This window comes from Hyaena hyaena, unplaced genomic scaffold, assembly GCF_003009895.1.
Source record: "Hyaena hyaena isolate Hyena2069 unplaced genomic scaffold, ASM300989v1 scaffold_116, whole genome shotgun sequence".
Classification (NCBI taxonomy): domain Eukaryota; kingdom Metazoa; phylum Chordata; class Mammalia; order Carnivora; family Hyaenidae; genus Hyaena; species Hyaena hyaena.
The window spans coordinates 2,609,420-2,630,088 of record NW_024080748.1 but is presented as its reverse complement, the minus strand read 5'-3'; the positions used below and the strand labels follow the sequence as shown (position 1 = coordinate 2,630,088).

General features: G+C 48.3%; 1 protein-coding gene across 5 annotated transcripts in view; it reads right to left on the bottom strand.

Annotated features, from left to right (window-relative positions):
- Window positions 1-20,669, bottom strand: part of NAV2 (neuron navigator 2) — a 399,681-nt gene that overhangs the window by 150,743 nt on the left and 228,269 nt on the right. For all 5 annotated transcript variants that reach the window (XM_039236776.1, XM_039236778.1, XM_039236779.1 and 2 more), the window contains exons 8-10: window positions 18,417-18,529; window positions 12,582-12,690; window positions 10,068-10,457 (exon numbers count right to left, since the gene is read on the bottom strand). In XM_039236776.1, coding sequence (XP_039092707.1) covers window positions 10,068-10,457; window positions 12,582-12,690; window positions 18,417-18,529 — 612 coding nt within the window. The remainder of the gene's footprint in view (window positions 1-10,067; window positions 10,458-12,581; window positions 12,691-18,416; window positions 18,530-20,669) is intronic.

The following is a 20,669-nucleotide window of genomic DNA, read 5'->3' as shown; positions in this document are numbered from 1 at the left end:
ACAGCACGGAGCCTGGAGCCTGCTTCAGACTGTGTCTCCCTCCCTCTCTGCCCCTCTTCCACTCATGCTCTATCTCTTAAAACTAAATGAATATTAAAAAAATTAAAAAAAAAAAAAGGATGATCTAGAAGGATCCACAGTGCCCAGGCACCGTACCGGCACTCTGCATGGGTTATCTCATTCAATCCACAGCAACTCGAGGCACAGTTATTCTCATTTGCAGGTCAGAAAAGGCTGGCTTCCCAGAAGAATAAAGTGAGAACATAAAAGACGTGCCTCCCTTCCATCCCCCCATGGCCTACTCTATTCTCAGACCCAACTTGGAGCCCACACGTTTTGCTTTTCAAAGCGAACACCGATCACCACCTGCCTTGTGTTAGAATTAAACGCTGACCAACAGGGCACTCTTCCCCACTGGGCCCTGAGCTATTTCAGGGCAAGGACTGGAAGGCTGTGGGACTGGAGTTTTTCTCAAGCCCCCAGAGGGACATTCTGTAAGCTGCCACGTAGTTTGCTTAAGCATTCAGCCAGCCCCGGTCTGGAGCTGCCTGGGAGACTGACGCAATCAGAGGGCCCTGGGTGGGTGCCCACGCGCAAGAGGCGAATCTGGAAAAGGATGGAGGGTACTGACGACAAATGTCAACTATTTCCCGGCCACGTCCAGCCGAGGCCAAAACCTGGGAGTTGTCCTGGAGCCTTCACACCCTGTGTCCGTCTGGCCCCCATGTCAGGCTGTGCTCAGTGGGAAGTCTCTCTGACCCTCTTGCGTGTCTGTTCCCACAGCCTCAGCCTTCCCAGAGCCTTATCACTGCTCTCTGGCTCTCAGGGCTTCTGACCTGTGCCCATCCCCCTCCAGTCTTCAATCTCCAACCCACCGTAAAGACACACCCATGCCCATATGTCTTCTTGCCCTTGCTCTTGACCTTGGTCTGACTGCTTGTTTATCCATCAAGGCCCAGTTCATAGGCCCTGAAGGTGCTGCAGCTGCTGGCTGCTACGGTAGCGAACATCGTCTGGGTACTTGGCCCATGTGCCATCTCACGGAAGCCACACAAAGCTGTGGGACGGGCACGGAGAAACTTGCTCAAGGACACACATCTACGAGTGGTGGGGCCGGCTCCGGAACCCAGGAGGGACTCCATGGCCCACACTCTGCCTCTACCTCTGGCTTGCAGTCCACTCTGTGTTCCCCATCAGTGGTCCCCCCAGAACTCAGGTCACAATCTTGTGGTTCATGAGTTTGAGCCCCGCATCTGGCTCTTTGCTGTCAGCACAGAGCCTGCTTTGGATCCTCCATTCCACCCTCTCCGCCCCCCCACCCCTTCTCTGCTCACATGCATGCTCTCTCAAAAATAAAACATCTGGGGGGGAAAAAAAAAGGGATTTTACTGTCTTTTACCTGGAGCTTCCCCAGAGGGCAGGCCAAAGAGGGGTTTCTAAATCCACGAGAGCCCCTGCTTTGGGAACCCATACTGCTAAAGGTGGGAGAGCAGGTGGTCAGGCCCCTTTAAGGACCATCTGAGGCAGTCTGGGGTATGGCTTTCTCCTCTCAAAGCACCCACTTTTGTTCCCTTCCCCCCCTCCTTCCCTGCAGGATGCTGGGGGAGAGAGGGAAGTAGGAAGGGATTCAAATCTCAAAGCAGGCTAGGAGATTCTCAGGAAGTCAGGGTTTGGTTTCCTGGGAAGACAAGACACGCCCTTTTTCCCTCTCTTCCCCATAAATTACCAGGCCAACATTTGCTATTAGTTATAAAGGTTGGTCTAGGCTGCCCCTGCCGAGAGCCGGCCACACGTCACTTTGTGGAGCTGTTCCCAGTAAATCTGTCTTTAGTCCTGGTCTCTGCCCACTCAACCTATCGTCACCCATAGGGGCTGGAGTCAGCTCGGGAATGCTGGGGAATTCCTCTACCTCCAGCCCGCTGTCAGCTCGACTGTTCTTTCTTTTCTGATAACACTGCCTGCCTGGCTGCTGCTAAGGGCTGATAGATTTCCGACACGCAGTAAATCAAGGGGGTCGACTGCAGGTTCAAGAAATGCGCAATCGGTGGCCCCGCGGGCATCGGGGCCGTGGGTAGGGTAGCCAGGGTCGTCGATCAGCCAAACCACCCACGATGTGAGACATCACACCCACACGGGGAAAGCGGTCACTGGGTCTGCAACACGTGGGAAAGCAAATCGTGCCCCCTGCACGACACCCTGTGCTTGCCTGCTCTACAGAGAGCTTCCTAGGAAAGCAGGGGTCACTGTGTTTGCCAGGGGTATGGAACACTGAGGGAAAGAGCAGACAGGGAAAGTACTTATGGTTTCCGTGAATTCATACACCATCAAGACCTGTCAGCGAGGAAACACTGAGGGAAGCAGAGAGGACTGGACAGACTGAACACTGGGGTCTGGCCCAGCCCCATCGCTGCCCTACTGATCTACCCCGGGCCTGTGGCTTCATGCTGGGGCTCCACTGTATTTTTTTATTTAATTTTTTAATGTTATTTTTGAGAGACAAAAAGTAAGTAGGAAAGAGGCAGAGAGAAGAGAGAGAGGAGGACAGAGGACCTGAAGCAGGCTCTGCGCTGACAGCACAGAGCCCGACGTAGGGCTGGAACTTACAAACTGTGAGATCATGACCTGAGCCCAAGTTGGATGCTCAATTGGCCAAGCCATCTAGATGCCTGTCCATTGTATTTTGTGTGTGTGTGTGTGTGTGTGTGTGTGTGTGTATACACATGCACGGTAAGAGGATGCAGTGCATTAGGAACAGTGACTTACCCAAGGCCTCACAGTTCGATGTGCCTGCAGGGCTGAGTCTTTACCTTTCCGTGACAGCAAAACCTTTCTAACCCCACCACGATCTGCCCAGTGGCTGACCGACAGCTTGACCTTCCCGAGCCTTTTAAGAGCCCTAACAGCAAAGCCACTGCAGAGGGACCAACCTGGAGAAACAAGAACTCACCCTTCCCCAATCCCAGAGGGGTCTGTCGTGCCCTACCCTGACCCAAGGCCTTTCAGGAAAGGCCAAAATCATTTATCTTGGCGCTATGGTGCATTTTGGCTCTAAGGAACATTCTGGTTTCCTCTCTTATCAGTTTGCAAAGAACATCTGGCTTGGAAAGACAGTGAGAAACATTCACCAGATAAGAAAGAGTCTTTCATGCCACTGGTGCTCTCTCTCTCTTTTTTTTTATGTTTATTTTTGAGACAGACAGAGACAGAGTGCAATTGGCTGAGAGACAGAGGGACAGAGAGACACAGAACCCGAAGCAGGCTCTAGGCTCTGGGCTGTCAGCACAGAGCTCGATGTGGGGCTCGAATTCATGAACCATGAGATCATGACCTGAGCTGAAGTTGGATGCTTAACCAATTGAGCCACCCAGGCACCCCTGGCGCCCTCTTTTTGACTCACAGTGCTATCTGCCGTGATCTATGCTGACTTGGTGAGAAACATCTTGAACATCTGTCCATGACGGTCAATGGAGGCAGGTGGAGAACAGAGGCACCTCCATCTCCACGACCTCCAGGGCACAGGGCCCTAATGTTCTGGGCTGTCTCCTTTTTCCTGCACTGTCCATGTCCAGCTTCCTGTGACAGAGGTGGTCAAAGGTCTGGAATAATCAGACAGTAGAAGACAGGGCTAAGGAGAGGGCAGACCACGTGGCTGGGCCTTAATTAAACTTCCATCTGGCTACACATTCATTCAGGGGCATGTGATTGGTCTTGGTTTGCTGATGGTCAGTAGGAGCATTCATTCAACAAATATTTATTGGCTATTTACTATGCACTAGGAGCCGTGCCAACTAATGAAGATATGGGAACATCCAAGACAGATCTGACTTTAACATTTAAGAGCCTGTAACAGGTGTGGACTCTGTACCTTCCTCACAATTAACACACTGAAATAGTCAAAATTATTTTATATGTGTGCCTTGTTTGATTTTCTACACACACATTTAGTTTATTTTTTTAAATGTTTGTTTACTTTTGAGAGATATTGTGATCAGGAGAGGGGCAGAGAGAGAAAGAGAGACAGACAGAGAGAGAGAGAGAGACGGGACCTGAAGACGGCTCCGTGCTGACAGCAGAGAGCCTGATGTGGGGCTCAAACTCACAAACTGTGAGATCATAACCTGAGCCCAAGTCGAACACTCAACTGACTGAGCCACCCAGGCGCCCCCATACACGTTTATAATAATTCTTATGGAGCGCTATTATGGGCAAGTCAAATACCACGGGTGCCCAGAGTCCCCACCTCCACTTGGAAAGCATCACGGAAGGCTTCTGCAAGGAGGGGACCTGGCGGCAATGATGGAAAAAGCAATCGAAGCACAGGTGGTGCACATGCAAATGATACACGGAAGTAGCAAACACCCTGTTACACAGATTAAATGCTTGTCACCATCACCCCTGCTGATTCATATGTTTGTATGGTGTTCACATGTTCTGCGAGGCAACTGGGGTTAATGAGGTCGTGAAGAGTGTGGGGGCCCCTGTGATGGGGTTAGTGCCTTCGTAAGAAAAGGGAAACACCCCGAAGCCACGTCCCTCTGCCATGTGAGGACACGGCCAGGAAGGGGGCCCTCACCAGAACCCGACCATGCCAGCACTCTGATGTTGGACTTCAGCCTCCAGAACCCAGAAGTAAGTGTCCGCGATTTAAGTCCGCCAGTCTCTGGTATTTTGCTAGGGCAGCCTGAGCTAGGACACGCCCTGACATATTTACGGAGCTATAGGAAATTCAGGGGGCGTGGGATCCTCCGCTTCTGAAGAACAGAGCCCCCCTGCAGCAAGAACCGGCACACATATATTACCTGTTGATGGAGAAATCGCTGACACCTAACGGGAAGACTGCAGCCATCACAGGGCCAGCCCGGAAGACCTGCTTGCTCCCAACCCTGCTTTCCCTCCCACACCACACTCCTGGTCAGGCCACCTCTGAAAGACAAACCAACTACTAGACTTACCACTTCCTGAGCCCTGAGTCCTAAAGTAACAAGGCAGAATTCAAAGCAATCAAAACCACAGCATCACATCCTGCATTGGCCACTAGATGGCGTTATGCATCGCACCAAAAAGACAAAGGAGGTGAAGTTGATTTTCTCCCAGTTCTGTAGATGGAATCACTGAATTTTATAGCTGATGGTGGAAAGTTACAGAAGCCCAAGGTCCTGTGAGAGTAGGCATGGGGAATGGGTCACGCACAAATATTCATTAAACACCCACGTGTGGTCTCTGAGTTTAGAAAAATAATGAGCACTGCCTGCCTTCCAGGAGCTCCCCCGTTGGTGAAGACAGACAGACAGTCTGACAGACACAGAGTGCAGGACATTTCATGAGCACGCTAGATGCTGCCAAATGCTATTCAAGTTCTGTCTCTAAGTCCCAAAGGTTAAGAACTTGTCCCAGTTCATTTGGCACAGCCAGGATCAAATCTCATCTCTGTCTGCCGTTTAAGACTGTAAACATCAGCCAGCCCCTGTCAAATACTTCCAATACAAAGTGAAAAGTTCACGCGTAAGGGTGGGTATGAACCAAGGCCACTAGATACATGCAGACAGAAGTAACTCTGGCTGGAGACATCAGGAGGGCATCAGAGAGGGATGTTTATCGTTATTATCATTATATTATTATTATTATTATTTTAGGAGGTGTTTATTTTTTAGAATCAGTCAGATGGGCCTGAGGGAAAGGAATGCCATGAAGAAACAGCCGTGTCCTAAGGCATCAAGCTTCACACACACAGGACACAGCCTCTGCTAACGAATGGCGGGTAACCCAGAACAGTGGGGCATCTGGGCCCTGTGAGGTGGGATGTGGCCAGGGCTGAGGCAGGGCGGGCAGCTGACAAAATGACCATAAAGAGCTCCCCACGTTCAGTTGAGATCTGTTCCTACAAGAAATGGGAAATCATCAAAGGTTCTTGGAAAATTTTCTGACGTTTGATTTAAACGATCACTGCCCCGCCCCCCACCCAGTAAGGAATGTAGATTTGGAACATGATACAACTTCATGCTTCCTTTGAAAGGAAAAAAAAAATCATCTTTCCAAACATATGGACGCGAAGCTGGTCCCTTTAATTGTATTCTATGCCATATGGCACTTTGAAAAAAAATTTTTTTTTTAAATTTTTAATGTTTTATTTATTTCTGAGAGAGAGAGAAAGACAGCATGAGCAGGGGAGGGTCAGAGAGAGAGGGAGATATAGAATCTGAAACAGGCTCCAGGCTCTGAGCCGGCTGTCAGCACAGAGCCCGACACGGGGCTCGAACCCACGAACCGTGAGATCATGACCCGAGCCGAAGTCAGATGCTTAACCTACTGAGCCACCCAGTCGCCCAGGTACTTTGAATTTTTAAAAGATCAGTAAACGGATTGACTTCACAGATCAAAACTTAGTAAGAAACATCTTTGTCTGTTATTTTAACTTCTCTTCCATGAAGTACTGCCAGAGCTCAATTTATCAATGTAATAAAAGGAAGTGGTGATGTTAGGTGACAACTGAAAAGTTCTTAGACATGCCTGGTATATACTACGTGCGACAGAAGAGTTTAATAAATACACACTCAAAAACACAAAAGGCATTTGCTATTAGATTCTTAGCAAAACTCAATGGAGATAAAGTAACTTCAGCCCCACCTTGGGGAGAATTGAATGATACACACAGGTGCACGTGCACACATATCCAGTGGAGACCATGAACTACAGACAGCAAAAGACAGCTGCTAGACCAAGCTGGGGTACAGTGTGTCATGTTGAAACACCAAGGTCATGGGTTTTCAGAAACCAGAGCTTATTTCCACATCAGGCATTCTAAATAAACTTGCTGTAAACTTTTACAAAAACTTTCCTTTAAGAGCCTCCACACGGGTTTATATATTACTCATACATCAAGGCTGCTCCGACTAAGCCAAATAAACATGTGGATGTGCACTTTAATCAACTCATTGTTTTCAAGCGTCTGGACATTTGAGGTTGATAAGACATCTAGGTCCTGTCTGAAACTCTGTGTCTTCATCAGATATTTGCCATTAACCAGATATAACCTCAAAGAGAAACATCTAATTGTAGGGGGTTAAAGACCATATTAATTGTAGTGCTGCAAGGCTTAGGGGCATTTAATGTCGTACTAACGTCACAGAGCCTGCAAGGAGGCTGAGCTGGGTTCCAGCTTGGTCTCATGACTCAGTTGTTTTCTTTCCACTACATCAACCACTTCAGCAGCGACTTACTTAGCAGATTCCGAAGCACGGAAGAAAAGCCCAGTCCTCCAACACCTACACGCTGCCATGTGTATAAGAGGAGAGGACAAAGAACATTAAACCTACCGTGAACTCAACATACAAAGGCAAATGGGTAACTTGGCCTCCAAGCAGAAAACTCACATGCATTTTCACAGAGCAGAGTCATACTTAACTCGTGTTCCAGAGCATTACAACTAAAAGGAACATCGGATGCCATCTGGACTTCCCTCCTCTCATGTTGAAGGTAGAGTTCTACATTAAAAGAAATGGGGAAGAAAACCAGACCAGAGTTCTCCAATGTCAATAATTGGGGGGTTTGCTTACATTTCCGCACTTTTATCTACAGTTGGCTCTGAGCATATCTCACTTGCTAAAAATGTAAGCTTCCCAAAGCAGGAACTGAAATGTAAACATTTGTGCCGCTTAGCAGGGATAAAGGTTATGGCTGAATAGCTAAAAAACTTAAGAATATCACGAAGGTTCGGTGGAGAGTATTCCAATGTCGCCGCCTTGTGGAAGCTATCAATACTACATCAAAATCAGACCCTGATGGTCTACTGCGGATGAAAAGACTAGCTTGACAATAAAATTAACTACTAGAGGATACAAAAAAAGTCTCAAAATAACTAAAAAATATTTCTATAGCACATTCCAGTGGGAATTGGTAATGATACTCTTGAGGCCACACTGGACACCAAAAGTCTTCTACATCATAATAAAAAGGTTAAATTACATGCAATTTTAGCAATAGGTATATGTGATTGGTTTTCATGCTTATGGAAAACTAGCAACATAAAATTATGCTCTCAGTTAACCAGTTTATTAGTCCATTAATGTTCCTAGCCCTTCTGGAAAGCAGAAATTTGTTACATTGTAAGGGTACACTGTGTCTTCTGTCTTCCAAGATTTCACTCACCAAGATGGTTCTTTTTTTTTTTTTTAATGTTTATTAATTTTTGAGAGAGAGAGAGAGAGAGAGAGAGACATAGCGCAAGCAGGGGAGGGGCAGAGAGAGAGATATATACAGAATCCGAAGCAGGCTCCACGCTCCACGCTGTCAGCACATGAACCATGAGATCATGGCCTAAGCCAAAGTCAGATGCTTAACCAGCTGAGCCATCCAGGGGCCCCCAAGATAGTTCTAAAAGGAGCAGGCGGAAAGCCAAAGCACATCTATGGCTGAGGTTTTCATTAAATAAAAGGACATTTCTACTCAGACAAGTAAAACAGAGCAAGAGTAAATTAATTTTGAAATAAACTCCAGTAATTGTGCTTTTTTAGTGTAGCGATAAAATGTTGGGCAAGATGAAGCCATGATCCCTGGGCTCTGCCTCCTAATCATTTGGAGGCCTTAGGCAAGTTCTTTATCCTTCCAGGGCCTCAGTTTACTCATTCCTAAAAATGGGGATTATGATATCACCTCCTTGCCGTGACATAGAACAAGATAATGTAGATGAAGCACGTGCTCAGCACATCGTGGGAGCATTAGTTATTGTCAAAATTATGTGAATACTGACTCACCCATGGGGATCTGGATCGCTCTGTTCACGGAAATGAGCAAGATGATTATTATGCTTAATTTCTTTTCTTTTTTTATGAGAGAGCAAGAGAGAGAGAGAGTGAGAATGGGGGAGGGGCAGAGAGAGGGAGACACAGAATCTGAAGCAGCCTCCAGGCTTGAGCTGTCAGTGCAGCGCCCAACTCCGGGCGAATCCATGAACTGTGACCTCATAACCTAAGCCTAAGTGGGACACTGAACCGACTGAGCCACCCAGGTGCCCCCTGACCGATTTCTATTAGCTGCAATTCTGACTGCTAATTTTGGGAGAGGAGGAAAAGATCTTGGAGAACGTGTGCACAAGTTCTCAAATGAAGAAGTCTCAGGCAAGTGAAATAAACTGAGGCTCCTTGGGTTTTCACGGTGATCCAATGTTAGTAGCCAATGTCAGGAAGCCCCGCCCCATGCCACATGTGGCCACAAGGCAACTTAGACACCATCTCATTGCTTCCTTTAACTTCCCACACGAACCAGTGGAGGACCAGGGAGGCTGGGCTTGTTCCTTCGTCTACCGATCGACACACTCATGAAGTCAGCCGTGTCTAATAATACGAGCTCCTGTGTGTACAACGCATAGCAGATGAAGTGGCCAAGAAGCCAGACGGCGTCCCTCCTTCGTGGTGCTTTATTGTGGCAAGTGGGAGGTGCAGGGGGACAATAAAATATGAACGCATTGTCAGGACAACTTCCAGTAGCGACAAGCTCTCGGAAGAGCGTCAGATGAGACGGAGACGACCAGGGCCCGGGGCGCATAGCTACTTCAAGCTGAATAGTCAAAAAGCGTTCCTCCAAAGAGCTGCTGGCTGAGGATCATGGGCATCGGATCCAGGGAGAGAGCGCACAGCCCGTGAGGCAGGACGAAGCTGGATGAGAACGAGGAAGAGAAGGAGGAGCTGCCGCAGAAGAAGCAAGGCGGATGGAGAAGGAGCACCTCTAAGAAGAAGGTGACAGCCAAACTAAGGAGTCTGGATTCCATCCCAGGCGCGAGTCTCGGTTTAAAGGACCCACGCGATCAGTCTGTTGCCAACGGTCGCTCTGGCTGCTGGTGGAGCCCAGCTAGACCTCCTCCAGCAAGTTGCTGGCTCAGCCTGGACTGGGGGGCACACGTCTGGTGGCTGTCGGCCCAGAAAGTACCCCTTCACACCACACCACCTTGGCCAGGGACAACAGAGCCAAGTAGGCAGTTTGATCTCAGAGAACTTAAACGAAGCCCCACGAAGAGACGCCAACCGCCAAGCCTTCCCCCGCTCTGCGGACGGAGAGAAGCCCCAGGTACTCACCCGCTTGTGATGTCATCCGTCCGCATGTTCTTGCTCAGAACGTCCCCATCGCTCATGTAGCCGGGGGCGTCCATGTTAATGCCTTCCAGGTCCATGTCGTCTCCTGCCTTGTCTGAGACGTCCACGTGGCAGACGCTGCTACCGCGGGAGGCCAGCTGCCTCCTCAGAGGGGCGGAGTACATGTAGCGGCCTGGCTCGGTGTTGATGAACCGGCTGGCGTTGGCTCGAGGCGGGTACCCGTTGCCCATAGACGGGGCGTCTCCTGCTTGGAGCCGAGGGCTGGACTGGCCGAGCCTCCAGGACAGAGGGGTGGGTCTGCCTGTCAGGCTGAGGATGCTGCGCCCGCTTATCTCCGTGGTGACGTTGGTGTCGAACGTGGTTTCCAATGTGCTGAAAACATAAAACCGGCCTTGGCTTAGAACCTCATAAACTGAGCATCCTTTGTAGTTTTTTTTTTCCTTTTAGAATTATGTAATTTTTTTAGAACTATGAATATACTTCCCATACACGGAACAGGATCAAGTAACAGCCACCAGTGTCCCACCCGTTGTATTTCCTCTGTTAAAAATGAAAAGACGATGGAGCCCCTGGGTGGCTCAGTCGGTTAAGCCTCTGACTTTGGCTCAGGTCATGATCTCACGGTTCGTGGGTTCGAGCCCCGTGTAGGGCTCTTTGCTGACCGCTAGCTCAGAGCCTGGAGCCTGCTTCGGATTCTGCATCTCCCTCTCTTTCTGACCCTCCCCTGCTCACGCTGCCTCTCTCTCTCAGAAATAAATAAAACCTTAAAAAATTTTTTTTTTAAAATGAAAAGACAAAGCTGTACATGTACAGAACACTCTGGGAAGCCCAGCAGAGACCTTCCCCTAAAACATGGCACCGGATCCCCGTTACCAATGACTTCACTGAAATGGTCTTAAATTAACTATTGGGATCTTCTTTCCAACCCAAGAAAGGAAAAATGCCAAAATGATAGGAGGCATAACATACCCACTGACCCACGCATTCTAGGATGCTGTGTGACAGCTCCCTCTCCACTCCGGAGCCCCCTGTGTCACCTCTCACATGCTCAGCTCCCTCTGCACCAAGCAGGTGGCGAGGGCCCTGATTTTCTAACTCTAAGCTCTACTTTCCCTACACTTTTGATTCTCCCACATCTTGTCCAAAAGGACAGCTAAGTTTCGGGGGCAAGAGGCTGGGAGAGCAGTAAACTCTCGAGGTCCACAATACATTAAGTTATAAGGATCCAAAGCTGTCAGACGACTGAGTGCATCCCTGGCTGCTGGAAAGACCCTTACGTCACTCTTTCCAGTCCCACAGATCTTATGGCACAAGCAGGCCGGTCAGGGTACCTCTGCAGAGCGCACTGGGATCTCCCAGCTGATCCCAGAGAGCCTTCCCTGCAGCAAAGCCACCGAAGGTTTCCCCACTGTCATCATTACTATCCTAGCCCAAACCAAGAAAGCCACCAACCTGTCACAACCCCCCGCAAATCAGTTTCAGTGGTGAGGGTAGAAAGAGGGATGTGTCATACTTGATCACAGTGTCACGGGGTCCAGCAGCTGGCTCCACACCATCAAATATCCAAAGGTTGGGCAAGGGGGCACCACGCGACAACCCCCGAGTTCACTGTCTTCTGGAAGAACCAATTAGGTACCTCGACTATTTCTGTTTCCCTTCCATCCTAGAAGCGGCCGTACTGGCTTCATAATGGGCACCCCTAAGGTTCAGGCCCCTGTCGTATGCAAGATAGAACCCACAGCGCTCAGTCCTGATCTGCCACGGCTGCCGGGGGCTGGGGAAGTCCTGCTGTCTCTTTGCTACATTCATTTATCAAAGAGATTGAAACTGGAGAAGCAAAGGAGACTCCCTGGGAGTTCACCAGGGTAGCTCGGCCCAGTTATCAAGGCCAAATGCAAACCGTCAAGTTTCGTTCTGCCAAAATCCACGAAGGGTGTCCGAGGGCTACATCCTCTTCAACTTAGCGCTCAACAATGAAAATAACATGATGAGTGTTTTCAGTGCAATCCTAGATTTCATCCAACGCAATCATAGTTTAAACATGATCGTCAGTTTTTATAAATATTTCCTTACGTGTTTTATACACGGGCATGACTAACAACATTACAGAGCGCTGTGTATCAGAAGACGGGGTAAGAATTCAAGTTATTCACTTTATCATGCAGGTCAAACATAGTTCACCTGCTCATTTTAACAGCACAACGCAGGCTTGGAAAATGCAAGTAAAGTGAAAATTAAATGGAACTGGTCCACAATATTCTCTGACAAATGGATTTAGCAACCTTCTGATTGGGGGGAACCTCTCCATACTGATTCTTGCCCCTGACATTTCTCTTCTGCACACTGTATGGCCTGCTCTGTGAATTCCAGCACATTTGGGGATCAAAGTTATGTATTCCATTATTAACTGGCTTGCACTGCTTGCAGCATGAACAAACACAGGAGAAGCTGCATGAAAATCAAGTTGCCTGTGATTCGGTGACAACATTTATTCACCTGTGTGTGACCTGAGTTCCCCGTAAACTTGACATGGTCTCCTCCAAGTTCTGCCGCAGGTCAGCGATGTTCTTCACTGTTCGCAGCCGCCGAGCTTCAGGGTCTTCCCCTGGAAAGATGAGGGGTAAGACTTTTAATCCTCTGATAGATTGTGAGCTCCGTGGAACATACCGTGTTCGGTGCTCAGGGCCCGGCTCACCATGGGCACTTAAGGATTTGAGAACAAATGGATGGACGGACCCCCAAAGGAAGTCATTAAATCCAAGGAGAGAAGTCTTTCTTCCCCACACCCCCACCCCTGAAACAGGTAAAGTCTACCTTATAGGAGAAGCAAAGCACCTCGTCTTAAGGGCAAACACATTTCCAAACTGTCTCTGGTAAAGACATGCACAAGTTAGGGGCGCCTGGGTGGCTCAGTCGATTAAGCGTCCGACTTCGGCTCAGGTCATGATCTCACGGTTCGTGGGTTCGAGCCCCACGTTGGGCTCTGTGCTGACAGCTGGCTCAGAGCCTGGAGCCTGTCTTCCGATTCTGTGACTCCTTCTCTCTCTGACCCTCCCCTGCTCACGCTGTCTCTCTCTCTCTCTCTCAAAAAAAAATTAAAAAAAAAAAACAAAAAAAACTTAAAAAAAAAAAAAAAAAAGACATGCACAAGTCTAAGCACTTCCCACCAATCATTTTCTGCCCGTGAGGAAGTGGGTGGGGCATTTTACGTTCTCACCCATTAGTGAGAATGCTGCTTTCTACCAGCCCTGCTTTGTAAAGAGAACTTGCAGCGGCTAAAAGATCTTCGCCTGTTAATCACAAGTATTTCTACAGAGAGAGGTTTGCCTCTTTCTGTTAGATTGATTATGTCATCTCAAATTCTGGTTCTCTTAACTCACTGGCAGTGCGACTATGGGGAAGGTGCTGACCTTCTCTATGCTTCTGATTCCACAGTCCTAAAACGAGAAGGGTAACAGTACTGCTATTGTAGGACTCAACGGGACAGGGCCTGGAGATCCCTGGTCACGGCGTCCACCTCAGGCACGGAGTCATGCCAGCCTGTATTGCAGAGCAGGAAGCCATCAACAGGACCTAGAGTTTCTCTTTGGGGGATGAGACTTCCATTCCCTGGGCAAGATTTTCCACAGAGCACCTGGCCAGTTAGAGGTCAAGCTGGCCCATGGGTGCCAGGAGAAACAAGCCCTACACAAGCTAGGAAGCCACATGCCCTCAAGAGTGGCCTTGCTCTGGGTCCTCTGGTTCTTGTGCTTTGCTTGGGCTTCTATGGGGCTGAGGGGATTGGGAATAACCACAAGAATGATGAAAGGAAGCAAACACCTGTCCCTCAGAGTAATTCCAGGGAGGGCTGAGAAGCCTGCAGAATAACCCCAATCTAGGCTCCTTTTTAAAAGCCTGTGACTATCTCAAGCTTCAAGTAACATTTTAAAAGACATCTCTGCATAGAACATAGTACACACAGGCGGGCAGCAGCGGGTGGAATGGACATCAAGCACTAACTAGAACTCGCAGCTGTTGTCATTAATAAGGGAACAGGCAGATAGGGGGCACCCGGGTGGCTCAGTCGGCTGGGTGTCTGACTTCGGCTCAGGTCATGATCTTGCAGTTCACGGGTTTGAGCCTCATGTCGGACTCTGTGCTGACAGCTAGCTCAGAGCCTGGAGCCTGCTTCGGATCCTGTGTCTCCACTCTCTCTCTGCCCCTCCCCAGTTCATGCTCTCTCTCTCTCTCAGAAACAGACATTACAAAAAATTTAAATAAGGGAATAGGCAGCTAAGAAATGTTATGGAACTGACTTTCTGAGACGGAAAAGCTTCTATAGTTTTTATCGACATGGTGGTGCCTGGAGGCTCGGAGATGGACTGAAGGATACATGTGTGATTTTATGGAGGAAATTTGCCCTAGCAAACTCTCTGGTCCTTGAAAATACCAAGTGTTTTCAATTTTCTCCCCCTTTTGAACCAAGGGAAAGTTGGAAGGCATTTTTCTCTTATCTGAAAAGTGGTCCAGGCTTGCATTTCCCACCCAATTCTTTAAAGATACATATATGTGTGTGTTTTCAAATAAAAGCAGTGATGAATGTTTACTTCCCTTCCTGCATGGCGCTGGAAGAATGTAACTGCCTCTATCTCCAGGCCTATCCAGTAAGTATTTTTTGCTGTCACTTTGGCCACATTCTATTATAGGAAGGCCAAAAAGGTACTGATCCTTTGGACAGCTCTAGGTTCTGCAATAAATATTTATCAAAGCTAAACCTAGGGGCGCCTGGGTGGCTCAGTCAGTTAAGCTTCCGACTCTTGATTTCATCTCAGTTGGCAGGACCGAGCCTTGTGTTGGGACTCTCTCTCTTTCTCTGCCCCTCTCCCCATGTACATGTGCGTGTTTGTGCTCTCTCTCTCAATAAACTTAAAATAAACAAATAAATGAAGCCAAATCCAGGCACAAGTTTTCAAATTAATTAATCACCTATAAAAATATCATAATTTTACCTATTTCTCCATGTCTGTCCTAATTGACATGTTCACCTGTTAACTCTCTTTTAGAAATTCAAAAGGCCTTTGAGATGGGAGGGTATCTCAGCCTTACTTTTAGTAATTCTCACACAAATCTGCAGTTGCCTGAGAAATACTAATTGTCCAAAAATGTTTGGTTAGCGTAGGGCTGAAAGAAAAAGCACGGACTATCTGTGTTTCGACATCCCGGCATGGCTACCTACTGGCCCTTGACTTCGAGCAAGTCATTTTGTCCTTTCTGAACGTCATCTGTCAAATGGGGATAAAAACCTCCTCTGAAAGGGGCAGCAGGAGGGTCGCGTGAGGATGCTTACGATATGCCTGGCACAAAATGAGGGCTTGCTGAATTTGAGCTTCCTGTTTCCCTTGTTGGGGGCAGGGAGCTTTGTGCTGGGAAACGTCTGCTCCCCCCTCCACCCGAGCACGACACACACAAGAGTCCAAGAGCAGTGCAGAAATGCACACCAGGACCCACCCTCCTTGCTCAGGTGATCACATTCTCAACTGCCATTTCTGCCTCCTCAGATGCTGTGCGACCTGAGCAAAGATGTGAGCCGACTCACAGCCAGAACAGAATAAAAACACGGCTGTGCTCCCGTGGAAATGGAGGCCCCTTCTGCTCCTCTAGAGGTCTTAGGCTATTCCATGTCCATCTGCAGTTCTCCTGCATTCACAAGGTCCACCCTCCCTTGGGCCACCGGCCATGAGGGAGAGAACACCACATTCTCACCAACTGGAGCTGACTTTGGAGGGTGTCGGGGTGTCGCAAGAGGAACATGAAGGGAGTCCAGGATTTTCACTTGCAGGGAGGAGGTTTAAGGGAGAAGCTGTTGTGTGACAAAGAATGGAAATTAGCAGTGGGCAACGAGAGGATGGATTACACCCTGTGATTAGAAATGAAAGAATAAAGAATTTCTGCTACTAGTGAAAGCCAACAAAAAAATGGAAGGGCTGCCTTATGAAGAGGTAATTTCCTGTCACATTATGCAAGCAGAGACTGAAGGACAGTTTGTCAGTGAAGGACACAAGGGATTCATGGATTGGATAATAAACACGTGTGTGTGCTTCCTTCTGACTCTATGATCCAAGTTATAAGGTCTCAACTATAATGTTATACAAATAAGAAAGCACCATGGGAAAATCCACCTAATGCCCCTCCTAAGGAGGGGCGGAACTAAGCACTCAGTGTCACAAATGTACATTTCTTTTTTTTTTTTTTAATGTTTTATTTATTTCAGGGAGAGAGAGAGAGAGAGAGAGAGACAGCGTGAGCAGGGGAGGGTCAGAGAGAGAGGGAGTCACAGACTGAAACAGGCTCCAGGCTCTGAGCTGGCAGTCAGCACAGAGCCCGACGCGGGGCTCGAACCCACGAACTACGAGATCATGACCTGAGTGAAAGCCGGACGCCCAACCGACTAAGCCACCCGGGCGCCCCATAAATGTACATTTCTAAATACACCTGCTACTCATTGTCACTTCAAGGGATCGGCTATGGATAGGTTAATTCAACCTTGTACTACTATCCGTGCTCTCCATAAAATACTTCACAGTAGAGTCACACATGTGATTTCTACTGCTTGAATGTAAAGCCACTCTTAAGAAATTCCGCTCAGGAAAAAAAAAAAAAAGACAGGAAGGAAGAAAGAAAGAAGGAAGGAAAGAGAGAGAGAGAGAAAGAGAAAGCAAAGAAGGAAGGGAGGGGGGAACCATGCTCCCATCAGGTTCCCAGGTTGCTCCCATCAGCAACCATGCCATTGGACTTCATGAAGACCAGAGTGCTTCAATTGGGCAGCACTGGTGCACAGGTCCTGTCCCCCAAACCAACGACAGCATCTCAGGTTTTCTGAGATCTTCCTTGCCTTTACAGGCCTGAGGCAGAGAAGGCACATGGGGAAAAAGAAACAATGGGGAAGGATCGCAGGCTGTAATCTGTCACTCTGAAATTTAAGTATGATAGGGAATGTTCTCTGGACGCTGCTTTTGCTTTTCAAATGAGAATTCTGCAGAGCTTCAGAGTCTGACACAAATCCATACCGCTCCCCGGGACACACGTCTGACAGATGCCGGGCTCTCTAGCACTGGCCTGGCTCTTTTGATGTGTGCACACGAGAACACAGTCTGGAATGTGTGCGGAGACCCGAGGAGTCACTGAACGCCACACCCTTCTCGTAGCGGGCCCTTTCCCTGGGTATCCATGTCCTCATATGCAAGGAGGCTACAAAGCTTGGAGAGAAGGAAGCACAAAATCAATCCCAAATGTGGGGTCCTGAACCACTGCAAGATGGATCACTTCTCAATGGCTTGAAACCTCTGCCTCATCGTGCCCGGCCAGCAGAACCAGAAGGAAACAGTTAAATCGCTCAGACCCTCTGAAATTAATACTCAGAGCTAATGGTGAGATGGTACGATCCCCTCACGTGGGCTGCAGACCAGCTCCGCAGCTGTAATGGGCCTATTAATATGGTGTGGTCATGGATATTTAGTCTAATAAATGGATTTGAAACATGGATTCAATTTTTAAGCCAACCCTGGAAGTGGTAAGATATGCGAAGAATAACACAACCACTGATAAATATGTGGTTTCCCACTCACTTCCCTGATGTGAAGTTGCTGGAACACAGGACACAGAGGTGGGGAGCGGGGCAGACAGACAGAGGTGGTAGGAACTCAGAGTGCGGCACGGTGGGAATGCTGACTCACACGCTAACTTTTCTTCTTGAAGGGTGTGACGGGTTTATAACCTTAATAAATCAATACCATGGAATTAGCTACATGGCAACTGTGGGTTTTATGTTTTCATATAACATAAAAGCCCTTTAATCGTCACCGTCTAGGTTAAACTTAAATAAAATTCTGGTGTGTTTGTTTTTGGTAAAAGCAGCCTGCTGTGTTCTCCTTTCCGATTAACGGAGGATGACAAGATCGGATTTTCAATCAGTGCTTCCATACAGGAAAGAAAAAAAAAGACAAGAGGTGATAATTTCAGATCTTGTTTGGAAGTGACTTTATCTGAGGAGTAAACAAGGAGAGATTCAAAGTTAAGTGTCGGAGCAGCCCAGGTCCCCTACATGAATGAAATGGAATAGGTATCAAAATAGGATTTGCCAATAAGTAAGAGACTTACTTAAAATTCTCGGGACACGGGAGTAGCCTGTGAGAGAGGACAAGGAAGAAAGAGAAGACGGAAAACAGTAATATAAAAATGGACTTGTTTAGGTTATCGACCAGTGGAACAGTAGGGCGACTCTAATCGGGCTGCGTGGTTATACGGGAAGTCTTATCACCAACAGACACAGACTTTCTGGGGCTCCATACTCACCAGTGAGTTCTTCCAAAGCCGGCTGTCCGCTCTTGGTGAAGTGGCTGGGCTCCATGCTCACGCCCGCGGAGCTGGATTCAGCAGTTACATTCCCTTCGGTGTCTGTCTGGGACCTTCACACACAAACCAAAGCAGACACACTTGTCACAAGCAGTAGCTGCCACATCTGGACCGCTGTGGTCTGGCCACAGCACACGCCATTGCCCCCTTCAACAAGACGCTTCAGACCAGAGTGGACCGGCAGCCTGACTCTAAATAATTCATCAGCACATGTGGAACAATGTCCTAGAAACGGAGAGAGCCACCGAACTGTAAAAGATAAAATATTCATTGCCCAAATGGAGGGTCTGCAATCCCTCACTGGGGAATGCTTCTCTGAATCCCCCTCAGGGAGCTAGGTCTGGTCAGAAATATGCTGGAGAGTACTGCATGGTTTGGATCATTTAACCTATGCCAAAGAGCAACTTCTAAGTACTCAGCAATGTCAGCTAGTCAAGCATAAAGATGACTCCATTGACAGCCCTGTGGGCACCCCCCACCCCCACCCATCCTCCTGACAGGGCTCTCTCTGGAAAGGTGACTACAAAACCAGTCAGGAGTGGATGCCAAGCAGGTGTGTTTGCCCTCTGCGTCTCTGATTCACAGCTCAGATCTTCGGAGATGAAAGGTCTCATTGATCATGATTTCAACACTTGACTGAAATCTGTACTTCCCCAAACCTTCTCTGGGCCTTTATTTGTCAAGCAAATCAAGGCAACTGCTTCATGCAATGTGTTCTTGCCCCAACTGCCTTGGCTGACTTAGGCGCGGCATGCAAATGTGTAATTACACTCAGATGCCTAACCCTGGGTGTAGCTTTAGTAATTCATTAGCATCCTGAACTCATTCAACTGGATTTCACTCGCTATGAAGTAAGTGTTTGCCAAGAACATGGACTGTCTTAAATGTGGGGGTATACTGAGGAACCTCAAGTCATCCATCCTTCCCCATCTTTGCCCTCCTAATGAAGCCATCGGTTCCAAATCCTGCAACCCCCAGCCTTTGAGGATTTTTGGACTCCTGCTGTTCCTCTTGACCCACTGGCCAGAGCCCAGGCTCTCATCATCTCTGCCCTATTAGCACTTTGTAAACAGGTACACTGCAAATGGCAGCCAGGTGTTGAAACCAGCCCGCAGATTCTTATTGGTCTGTGCAGTATTTTGAAGCTTTCTGAATTCATTTCAAGATTTTAAAACTGGGAGATTTCCCGAGATATATCTGGATTTCTGCCTCGTCTGTTTCTCGTCTTCACTTTCAGGGAAAACAAGAGTCTAGCCTGACTTTCTTGCAGGGCGCCACCTGCTGGTGCCAAGTGACGGCTGCTCCCTCCAGAGTCTAGGACGCCCCAGCCACTCATTTACGTTAGCTTTTGGGTCGGAATCAGACATTGAGTGTGGGACCTCTATTCTAGACTGTCTGTAGGTCCAGTCTACTCCCCATACCACCCTCCACTGATTTTTGTGATACTGATACGATCACATCACCCTCTGATTAAAGGCCCCCGATGGTTTCCGCGGCCCAGAGTAAGGTCTAAAGTCCTTCCTGTGGTAGACAATGCCCCACACTGGGCTTCTTCCTTCATTTCAGCCCTGTCTCGTGCCACCCTGCCACGTTTCCTCTTCTACTGGTTGTTTCCTCTCCATTCCTAGAGCACATCATGCCCTTAATGGTTTGGCCTTTGTGGTTACTGTGACCTGTGCCTAAAGGCTCTTTTCCTCTATTCCTGCCGTTGCTCCCAATCTGCCCACGTCATGTTGGCTGGGAAACCTTCCCTGACTCTCCTAGCTGAGCGCTCCACCTGTGTGTGTCTACAGTACTCTTACTCTCCTGACACCAATGTACTACAGTGTGGTCTAATTAATAAATCTTCCCTCAACTAGAGAGCTCTTTGAAGGCAAAGCCTGGCTCTTTTGACGTGTACATGTAAGAACTCAAGCTGTTCAAGTTCACATGCAGAGCAGGCCCCCAAGCAGGGTGTATGGGGTGGATAAATGAGAGATGTTGAAGTCTAGAAAGATGCTGGGCACTAAAGGAGCATTAGACTTGGAGTCTGATCATTTCGCTGGCTGCAGGCAGCTTTGCACATCTGAGAAGTCACTTGCATCTGTGAGCCTCAGGGCCCTCATTTGTACAGTGGGGCTAGCAACAGCGACCTCTACTGGCTGCCACAAGAATCACATGTGATAGGACTCAAACAGGTGTAAAGTGATACAT